General features: G+C 51.7%; 1 protein-coding gene across 3 annotated transcripts; it reads left to right on the forward strand.

The window, feature by feature from the left end:
* The first annotated feature begins 1,066 nt into the window (after positions 1-1,066).
* On the forward strand, positions 1,067-8,918 carry NODAL (nodal growth differentiation factor). Of its 3 annotated transcripts, none has more exons than XM_067710678.1 (3): positions 1,067-1,214; positions 5,657-6,354; positions 8,199-8,918. In XM_067710678.1, the coding sequence occupies exons 2-3, from the start codon at positions 5,863-5,865 to the stop codon at positions 8,349-8,351; spliced, it is 645 nt and encodes a 214-aa protein (XP_067566779.1). In that variant the 5' UTR covers positions 1,067-1,214; positions 5,657-5,862; the 3' UTR covers positions 8,352-8,918. The 3 variants fall into 3 exon arrangements, with proteins under 3 accessions (XP_067566779.1, XP_067566777.1, XP_067566778.1); XM_067710676.1 differs by lacking the exon at positions 1,067-1,214 and adding an exon at positions 1,427-1,767; XM_067710677.1 differs by lacking the exon at positions 1,067-1,214 and adding an exon at positions 4,682-4,967.
* Positions 8,919-11,192: the final 2,274 nt, after the last annotated feature.

Raw genomic sequence — 11,192 nt, forward strand, 5'->3', positions numbered from 1 at the left:
TATCTTCAGGCAAGTCCAGACACAGTACCATTCATTGATTAATTTACTCAGCTAAGATACTTTGGGTCCCAACCATGATATGTACTGGAGGGAGAGCACGATGAACAAGACAGTCCCCAGCTTTAGAAGGAACTAACAGTCGTCTGGCTGAGCATATTTGTCCCGGTCCCGTGGTCAGCACAGGTCTACAACCCACATCTCTCCTAGGCAAGGCCCCTTCCTGCTGGCTGGGCCGGCTTCCACCTGGACACGGGTTTGGAGCTCCTAGCTGAGCCTGCTGGGCCTCCTTCCACTAACACCGGCTCAGGGCTGAGCGTGTGGTTCTCTGGAGCTGGAGGCATCCTGTGGAAGAAGCCTAGGTGTGCGGGGCACGTAGTGTTTAGGTAAATGCTGGCCAGCTGCTAATGTGCATGTCAGGGCTAGGAAAGGACCAGGGGGCGAGGGCGGGGGCATAAAGAGCCCTCCAGTGTTGCAGAAAATAGCTGGGGCCTGAACAAGGGGCAGAGATTTACATTTCTTTAAAGGTAATTTCAGCTTCAACCTGACTTTGCACCTGAAGAGAGCCCAGACAAGGACCACTCTTGTGTAGGTGAGGAAAGCAGGGCCCACAGAGAGGAAAGTGAGAGGTCCTGAGCTGAAACCCAGGTCTCCAGGGTAACTGCCAGGGGAGGCAGGGACTGCAGGACATGGATGACACAGGCAACACCTTTTTCCTGAAACCCCTGGGGTGATGTGAACCTGTGAAGGAAGACCCTGATACCACCACAGGCGCTCCACTCACCCCGTTAGCTATGCCCTCGGCTCCAGCTTCTGAGCACTTTCTTTTCCAGTGGAGAAGTCTGTCATTCATCCTGGCCACTCCTGTCCTCTGTTTTCTCCAGGAGAGAGCTTCAATATTTGAAGCAGGTCCCCATAGACCTTTGTCTGGCACTCATCTTTTTTGTTCCAGCAATTCCCAGTACCCAGTATTTTTTCAGAGGCTAGCTCTCCAGACAGGCCCTGCCGTATAAGGCAGGGGTTGCTCCCAGAGGCCATCTGTACAGTGTCCTGGAAGGCTGCACGGTGCCAGGCTGGGCTGAAGCCTCCCAGGCCAGTGTGGAGCTGCACCCTGCCCGAGAGCCTCCAGGAGACACAGCTTTCATTCTCTATCTGTTCCTGGTTGAGCCAGACATCTATTTGGAACCTGGAGGAAGAGGAAAGGGCAGGGACCCCAGGTGGGGGAGAGTAAGGAAGCCATCCTTCTGACCTGGGAGTTTGCCTGCGACAAGCCAGCTGTGTCTTGGAAAAAAAGCCTGGAGTAGCAGAGTGCCAGGGTGTCCAGACTGGGCAAACTAGACGGTCCCTGGACCTAACAGCTCCTCCAGTTTTTCAGGTCTCCTCCCTACCAGGCTCAGGTCTCACTCGCCCCCAGCAGGTGGTCCCTCTGGGGGCCACCCCCGGTGACGGGGGCTGGGCTGGGGGGTGTTATCCGACCTGAAAGCTTCCCCTAGGGAGGAAGGGCAGGGGCGGGGCGCCCGCGAAGGCCCAGGATATAAGGGACGGAGGCTGGCCTTGGGCCCCGCCACCCCACCATGCACGCCCACAGCCTGCTGTTGTTCCTCCTGCAAGTCTGGTGGGCTCTCCTCCAGGCGGGCGCCACGATGGTAGCCCCGGTGCCCCTTCGAACGTGGGGGCAGCCCTCGTCGCCATCCCCTCTTGCTTATATGCTGAGCCTGTACCGCGAGCCGCTGCTCCGGGCGGACATCATACGTAGCCTGCAGGCGCAAGGTAGGCTGCCTCGCCCCGCCCCGCCCCGCTCGTCTGGACCCCCGGCGCGCCTTGGGCGCTCCCGCGCGGGACTCCAGGAGAGGGCTGGAGGGGCAGGGGCTGCGGCACCATGCCGGAGACGTGCCACTGAAAACGTATCCGCACGCTTGAAGGGCACGTTCAGGGGCTGGGGCTGACGGTGTCTCGGCGTCTGCCTTGGCTCGGGAGACAGGGTTGGTGGCACCCGGGGTGTGTCCCGGACTGAGACCTCTGCGTTCCGGTCTTGTTTAGGGTGGGTAAAGCGCGGGACTATAGGGTGGAATACTGATTGTGCCACTGCTTATCTGTGCCGTCTTAAACTACTGTAGTCTCCGGGCGCCTCGGTTTGCACATCTGTAGCATAGGGATAATAGTGCCTCCCTTATTGGACTGGCGAGGGCTACGGACAACGCACATAGAACGCTTAGCACAAAACCAGGCATGGTAATGTATGGTCGTTATTATTGCTACAATTATTTTGTCTTGTCAAAAAAAATTTTTTTTTCCCTTTTCGCGAGTGAGGGTGAAGGCGTTCCGGGGTCTGGCGTTGGGAGTGTCTCTGGCTGAGACTGAGGTTCGAAATAGGGTGTCAAGCATGTGACATCAGGGATTAGGTTTCAGAAATTATGGATTAGAGATGAAATGCCCCGAAGTCGAGAACTGCGGCAGGCTTGGGTCATCCAGCCCAGGCTGGGTAGGTGTCAGTGTCCCGGACGACACCGGGCTCGGGGCCTAGATTTGGAGCGGGCGAGGTCACTCCCATGGTGACCTTGAGAGTTATCAGCCGCGAGGATGGGGCAGCGTGCGTTCTGGGCACTGGGCGCAGGTAGATGTTGAGAAGAGGGAGCCCTTCCCGCGGGGCTCCTCTACTCCGGGCAATCCACATCCCAGCGCCCGGGGTGGCCCCTGCCTGCCTGCACCTCTCTCTGCCTGCCGGGGCCAGACGGCCCTCCCCGGAGTTCGGGCGAAATCCACATCCGATAATCTGATTTGACGGCCACCCGCCGGCCCCTTGTGATCTGGGGGTGGGGGCTCCTAGCTCCCTGGCCAGCCGCGCCTGGGGTCAGACGGCCAGTGACCGTCTCCGGAAGGGTCATATGGGGACTAGTCAGACTAGGGACACACGGGGGGCGGAGCAATTTGAAAATTACTGGAGTGCTCTGCCCTGCCAGAAAGTTGGGGTTGGGGGGTAGGTGGATGTGCAAAGAGTGGGAGGCGCACTTTTGCAATTCACTCCCTCCTTCCAGAGAGTTCTGGAAGGTTTGTGGTGATTTGACAGTCTGGGAAACTGGGTCTGGTCCCTCAAACCCTGCTTCCCAATTCCCCATGTGTCCCCGGCACATCAGCTGACTTTTCTAGTCTCCTCCCCGTTTGTAAAAATTAAGTGCCCGGCTTTCTTTCTACCTCATTTGTGTGAGCGTGGTATCTTTCCATCTCAGGTTTATTTGTAAGCTGCACAGGATAAGGGGAAATGGGTGTTGGAATCTAACCAAATCAGGTGTGCATCCGTGTCTTGTGTCTTTCACTGTTTAACCATCTTCACCTTGGACCTTAGTTTCTTCATCTGCAAAATGGTGATAAAGGTGGGAAGGATTTAAGGAGACAAGGCTTATAAAACACTTGGCATGAGGGAAGCAGTTAATGGTAATCACCCTCATAATTTATAATAATGTAGGGTGGGAACTCGGTGTCACACTCACCCTCTTTTTCTACAGAGTCTGTGACTCTAACTCAACACCCTGTTTGAGGGGAAAGGAACCCAAGATCATGAGCCCTTCCTTCTTTAGAATTGGAAGTGGGTCGAGATTTCACTGGGGCCCGTGTGGCCAAGTCTGCATTCAGTCTGTGGATGGGTTTCAGGGTGTCCATGAACCCCTTTCTTATAACCACCCCCAAATCACATTTATTGTGTTAGTAGGAAATGCAGTTTTTCTGGGGAGAGCATTCTTGGCTTTTATCAGGCATTGGTGACCCTCAAAGATTAGACCTCCCCATTATTCTAAGATGAACCAGAGCCAGATCTAAGAAAACCTTTTAGCACTGTGTCCTGGGGAGCCCTTGGCTGCAGGTAGGCTAGTGGGGTCTCAGACTCTTCCAGCAGGAAGGAGTATCCTCCTCCCTGCCCCTGCACCCACACTGCCATCCCAGCAGCAGATGACTTTGTTCCCCTGTCCAGGTCCCTCACTGCCTGGACATCTGCATTTCTAACTTGGACTTGGGTAATAATAAGAGGCAGTTGATGATGGCTGTTTATTGCACTTTGGTGGTTGTGCTGGGCAAAGCACTTTACACACATTATCTCAGTAAATCTCAACACCCCTGTGAGGTGGATACTGTTACCATCTCCCTTTTACCCAGAGGGAAACTGAGGCCCAGAGAAAGCTGGCTGCCCAGTGTGGCAGCAAGTGGCAGAACTTGATCCATCACCAGAGACACCGGGTCCCTCCTCTTAAACACTGAGCTGGAATGCCTTTAAAAAGCCATTTGTGGATACTTGAGATAGTGTGTTTTAAGTCCTGGTGTAGGCGGAGCTGTAGCAGAGTTGCTACACGTCACGGGGCGGTGCTGCGAAGGGTAGTGGGTGGTGTCAGCCTCCTCCCCACACCTCTGGGGAGTTGCTAGTCAGGGGCCGGTTATTGCCTCCTGCAGGTGCTAATGAGAAGGGAAGTGGAAATTAAGTGAAAAAGAACATCTAGGGATGGGCTGGGAGAAGCTTCAGGATGCTGAAGCTGGGAATTACCCCCTTCTAATGCAAGCTGGACTTCCCAGAGAAATCCACTGACTATCTGACCAAAGATGTTCTGTGAGACAAAGAACCAAAGGGTTACTGTTTTTATTTCTAATGAATAACCTCTGCCTTTTATTTAGCAATAGACCTTGAAACATCTTCATTTCCCTGGGTCCTCATGACAATGCAGGGAAGGGTAGGGCATTACTATTGCCACTGCAAAGATGAAACTGGGCTTGAAAAAAGTTAAAGATCACTTTTAGCTGACCTGAAACATCCACCAATATGTGCTATTCCCAGACATCAGACCACATTAGTCCAGAACTAAAATGAATGGAATGTGCTTCCCCATTCCTTTTCATTCAGGATGGGTTTAATTGTCTTGGGTGTGTGCTTGCTGTGTCTGCCCTGGTGTGTGGATGACCTGGAGTGGGAAAGGGTGAGCGCCCTGCAGGTAGGTAGGAGAGACTACTGGGTGGAAAAGTGCAAGGTCAGCGCACAGTCAAGCTTAGGATGTCTTTAGAAACCTATTTGTAAGGTTGCCAAGAACTCTTGAAGTGTCTGCCTCTGTCTTTAGGAATTGGTGGGGGAAAGGGTGACCAGTCTTTGGCTTCCGTTGCCTATGCCTCCCTGGGAGCTCCAACCCTTATGATCTGTGAATCGACCTCATTGTGCTGTAAAACAGGCCACCCTTTCCAATGAGAAGACAAAGCCTGGCAAACGGGCCACAGGGTGGGTGGAAGTCCAGGATTTCTGTCAGAAAGCTCAGGGCTTGTCCTTAGATTGCATGTGTGAGGGGAGAAGGGAGAAGGAGATGCACTCATCCAATTTTTACCAATTGTTCTCTGGAGTGTCTTGAGGGGGGAGCAGCAGAACAGTGATTTGGAGGTTGGACTTTGCAGTTGGGCTTATTCTTGGCTTTGCCACCTTCCAAGAATGACACCTCACGCAGGTAATTTAACTTCTCTGAGCCTCAATTTTCCTCATCTCTAAAATGGGTTCAATAACATGCCCAGCTCATAGGGTTAGGGTGACGATTCATATAAGGTAAGGGCTCAGTCATGAGCTATGGTGGTTGTTACACCAACTGAGGCTGCAGGAGGCCCCCACTCACCTGCTTCCTTCTGTTTTTTTCTCACCCAGATGTGGAGGTGGACGGGCAGAACTGGACCTTTGCTTTCGACTTCTCCTTCCTGGGCCAAGAAGAGGATCTGGCATGGGCCGAGCTCCGGCTGCAGCTGTCCAGCCCTGTGGCCCTTACTCCTGATGTCCCACTCTCAATTGAGATTTTCCACCAGCCAAAGTTGAATGAGGATAAGGACCCACCCAACTGCCCAGAACGTCTTCGAATGGACCTGTTCACTGTCACTCTGTCCCAGGTTACCTTTTCCTCAGGCAGCATGGTCCTAGAGGTGACCAGGCCACTCTCCAAGTGGCTGAAGCACCCTGGGGAGCTGAGGGAGCAGATGTCCAGTTTGGCTGGAGAGTGCTGGCGGCGGCCCCCCACATCACCTGTCACCAATGTGCTCCTCATGCTCTATTCCAACCTCTCCCTGGAGCGGAAGCGGCTGGGTGGCTCCACCCTATTGTGGGAAGCTGAGAGCTCCTGGCGGGTCCAGGAGGGACAGCTCTCCCGGGAGAGGGCCAGGAGGCACCGTCGATATCACTTGCAGGACAGAAACCAACTGTGTCGGAAGGTCAAGTTCCAGGTGGACTTCAACCTGATCGGATGGGGCTCCTGGATCATCTACCCCAAGCAGTACAATGCCTATCGCTGTGAGGGCGAGTGTCCTAACCCCGTGGGGGAAGAGTTCCATCCAACCAACCACGCATACATCCAGGTGTGATGCCAAGGCCTGGGGAGGGGAGGTGGTAAGCTGTGGGGGAGAATTGTCCTTACTACCAGATCAGGACACTGGCTTTGCTGTTAGGTTAGTGTGTTCATTCATGCACAGTTATTTGAGCACCTACAATGTGCCGGGTTCTGTGACAGGTGTTAAGGATATAGAGATGACCAATGATAACACCCTCAGAGAGCCTACATGGAGTCATGCCTTGTCAGGTGACCCTGAACACACTGCTTTCCTGGTACTTTTTCCTTCTGTCATAAAATTAGGGGTGGAAAAAAAATAAATAAATAAAATAAATTAAAAAAAATTAGGGGTGGAGTGTGTAGACTGGAGGGTCTCAGTTCCTCCCACTGCCCTGACATTCTAGGAAAGGAAGTTCAGAATTTGGAGTTTGGGAATAGACAGGCCTGGGTTTGAATCCTACTCATTAGCTATGTGATATTGATCAAGTTGCTTACTCTCTCTGAGCCTCAGTCTCCTCATCTGTAAAATGGGGATAGCAATGCCTTACTTCTAGGGTTACATGAGATGATATGCATACCACATGTGTAGTATCAATAGTTAGCAGGTAACAGGTATAATGTTGTCTTACCATTACTAGAAGTCTGTAACTCATTAATGCAATGGGGGCCGCGTTTATGAGGCCAAGGTAGAGATATTACTGTTCCAGCCACTGTACTTCTGCTGCCTAAAAACAGGAGTTGGACACTCATTTTGCAGAAGTAATAAAGCCAGAGGCTACCACCAGGTGCCACTAATCAGCCTATGGTCTAGAAGGTGGTGGAGGGAGAGGAATGGAAGGAAAATGAGGTGGAGAAAGCAGAGAAGAGAGCTTATATATGGTGGTCCTGACCTGCTCTCAAAGGTCACACGGGATCAAAGTGTTTTTATTTTCACTCTATGAGGCCTAGACTGAGAATCTCTTGGACCTGTAGTACATCCTCCATGCCAAGCCTCAGGCAGGGTCCAGAGGCTCTGGGGAGAATGTGAGCTGAGCTCGTGAGAGGGAGGCAGTTGTGGGGGCTGGTATCCTAGAGGAACTGTCCTGGGCACAGGCCCTCCTGAGTCTCTCCCAGGCCCCACTTCTGTCCACCAGCCTACCTGCAGCACGATCAGAGGGAACCAGAGACCCAGATAGTCCCAGTCACCAAATCTAACACTGACCCGAAAAGCCACCACTGGACCACAGGGACAGGGCCCAGTTCCAGAATGCCAAGGGCTTGTTACCTTTTCTCCCGTTGACTCTGTTTGCCCTTCTCTGGGAAACAAAGCAAATCCCACAAGAATTTCCGCATGACTCTCTTCTTCATATTTCTGGAATTAAACCAGGAGTTTCTTAGAAGATTTTTAAAGTTGGTATTCACTCTAGACTAGAACAATAGGAGAACATATGTTACCTACTGCTCTACCCAGATACAGCTTTTAGAATCTTCTGTTTAAAGGCTGTTTAAAAAAATTTATTTTAGGGCTTCCCTGGTGGCGTAGTGGTTGAGAGTCTGCCTGCCGATGCAGGAGACACGGGTTAGTGCCCTGGTCTGGGAAGATCCCACATGCCGCGGAGCGGCTGGGCCCGTGAGCCATGGCCGCTGAGCCTGCGCGTCCGGAGCCTTGCTCCGCAACGGGAGAGGCCGCAGCAGTGAGAGGCCCGTGTACCTTTAGATATTAGAGTTGATGATGTATTGGCATTCTGATTCCTTTATGAAAAGAATTTTCTATTTTTGCCCCCAGAAACTGATTTTAACTCTCTGTAACTTTTTCACCCTTTACCCAGAAATGACACCATTCTGACCTCACCACTGGGATGTGAATTGACACCCCTGTCCTCCCTTTCACAGAGTCTGCTGAAACGGTACCAACCCCACCGAGTCCCTTCCACCTGCTGTGCCCCAGTGAAGACCAAGCCCTTGAGTATGCTGTACGTGGACAATGGCCGAGTCCTTCTAGACCATCATAAAGACATGATTGTGGAAGAATGTGGGTGCCTTTGAGGAGCTCCTGCAGGTGTGTTGGATTTGCCTGTACCCTGGAAGGTTGGGAAGCTCCTAGAAGACAAGATAACCATCTAATCCAATGAGGAGAAACAAAGAGGGGGAAAAGTCCCTCTGTCCACCAGACCTGAGGAGGAAGGGCTGCCACCCTGTCCTTGAAGGCTCTTTGGGGTCTGGTTGAGCACAGAGGAGAGGGAGGAGGAAGCCTGTGAAGCAGGCTTGCTGGGTTTTCTCTTTGCTGAACAGACAGTAGCACGTGAAAGCACTAGTGCAAGAGTCCTTTAGCTGACTTTTTTCAACCCATGATCCCCCGGAAATTGTATGCAAGAGCTGGAGCATATGTGCATTTATTTTTGAGGTGGGACAAGGTTGTGTTTAACTTTTGTGTATTCTCAAAAGTGGCCTTTGACATACACTCACCCACACCCTTGCCGCCTGAAGATTAAGTATCACTATGTAAAATTAAAAAAGTCCACTGGCTTTGGTTGCCTCAGGCTGGGTCAGGGAGCCCCCGCAGAGTGGATCTCTGCTAATGAGTTGTACATACAATAAAGCCATTGTATAGTTCTCCTAGGCCAGCTGGTGCCTTTGAAGGGTGAGGCAGGAACTCATCCAAGAGAACTGGCCACGTTGGACTACAGAAGCTGGAGCCCTGGGGCGTCCCCAAGTCAGTCTGCTTTGGCGGGCACAATCCATCCAAGTCTAAAGCTCTCTCGACAGTTCACCTCAGTCTGTCAATGCGTGCTATTAATGAGGCCCCTGGGCTTCCTATCCATAGTGGTGAAGACACTGCCCTGGGTGGCAGACTTGCGTTATGGTCGCAGCTCAGCCACTGAGAAGCTGTGTGACCTCCGGTGAGTAATTCACTGCTCAACCTCATCTTGTGAAATTAAAGCAGGCGGATCCTAGTGCCTTTCTGTGATTCTTCTTTTCTCTCGCCAGCTGGCCTCATTGAGCACTGCCAAAACAGGGGCTGTACTTTTTTTGTTTGGCAAGGCGAGGGGACCATTTTATTGGCAATGTCAGTCCACAGTAAACTTACCCTGCTTTCCTAAGAAGCCCATAGACTAATGCTCCAACCTTAGGAAAAATGATTCCAATCTATGGGAATACTTGTTTAGAGGGGACTCAAACTTGACTTGGTTGAGTCAAGGTAGTAATCCTGGCCCAGGAAGGGGTTGGCTAGGCTAGAGCCAGGCCTGGGCCTGAGAAACCTCAATGTCCCGATTCAGCAACAAAACTGATCCAGTTGCTCATTCCCTGGAGCGGAAATAACCTGCCCTCCCCACAATTCAGAATCGCAATAGGATTCTGCATTTGACTCTACTTAGAAAACAGTAGAGCTGGGGAGGCCTTGTGAGGTCAATTTTTGTACCATCCTCTTTCCTAAATGAGACCCCAGTGAGGCCTAGCGGCCTGATGCTACAGCTAGGAGTGGCAGGGCCAAGAGCTGAGCTCTGCTCTCTGGAGCCCCAGGGGCACCATCCTTCATACCATCTAGGGGTCTTTGCGCTCTTAGCTTTGGGTCAAGGCCTTAGCCTTTGGAACCAGACATTTGAAACCCCACTTCCACTACCAAACTTAAGTTCTTGGGAGTAAAAATCCTATCCCAGGGCTTTAGAGCACCCTCTGTACTAAATGGGTGCCCAACTGTTCTTCTATGGCTGGGGCCAGGAAAGCGAAAGGTCAAGCTATTTGTGGCTATAGCTTGTGGGAGTGTTTACAGTTAGCAGCTCTACCAACTCACAGAACAAACCCCACTGATGACAGGACACCACCTCATATCAAGCAGAAGACGCAGGCACAAAGGAGTGAAAGGACGTTTTGCTGACCCCTGCTAAAAGCTCACTGTGCAGTGTGTCAGCGGCAGGGGCCTTCTGCTGCCTGGCCAGAGGTATTTGGGGCTGAGCCTACAACACAGCTCCGTGCTCTGGAACCTACCTGCTAGTGCAGGTTTTGTTAAGTCTGAGGAAATGCTGCCTGCGGGAACTGAGTCCTGCCCTACCCTGAGGGCCAGGAAGGGGCTTTCAGTCAGAGGTATTTTAACTTGCTCTGAAGGCAAAGGTCTCCTTCCGCTGTTCCTGTAGCAGTGCCAAGTCAGTAGCCGATTGGGGGAAACTGGATGCATTACTCTCCTTGGCTGGGGAAGTGGGCGGGCCTGGTACAGGGAGGAGTAGAGAAAAGATAAAAGCAGAAACTGGGAAGTGGCTGTGACTCTCACACAGCAACACAGTCGGGTTAATCTCCATCATGTAGTCTCCCCTTTTACTAGCAGTAAAAGCCTTATCCCTCTATCCTAAATTGCCTTTCAAGTCGATACCCTATTTGCCTTTGGGGCAAAGTAAAGGATATATGAAATGGCTTTCAAGATTATCTTCCCTTGAAGAGATTATTTCATCCTTCTAGGGGTCACACAAGCCTGCTCCACTCTCAAATTTGCACATTCTGGGGAAGAGCAGACCCAGTTGACCCACCTCTACTGGTCACACCAACTGAGCTGTAATTGAGCTCTTGACATACCAGCCACTGGGCTAAGTGCTTGCCATGATCCCACCTGAGCCCACAGTCACCCAGGTAAGACCTACTTCTTCACTTAACCCTATTTTAGAGAAGGACACCAAAGGTTACAGAGACTGGGAATCCTGTCGGAGAGAATGTGACTGCTACTAAGTGGTACAGAAGGAATTCAAGCCTGTCTCACTCCAAAGCCTGTGCTCTAAACCTCTACGCTGTTTTGTTCTGTGGACCTGTTTACATGGTCCACAGGATTCTTGAAAGGACAGGATTCTTGCTCTCAATACTAATATGTGAGCCTCACTGGATTAATAATAGCAAGGAATG

Source organism: Pseudorca crassidens, chromosome 16 (assembly GCF_039906515.1).
Source record: "Pseudorca crassidens isolate mPseCra1 chromosome 16, mPseCra1.hap1, whole genome shotgun sequence".
Lineage (NCBI taxonomy): Eukaryota > Metazoa > Chordata > Mammalia > Artiodactyla > Delphinidae > Pseudorca > Pseudorca crassidens.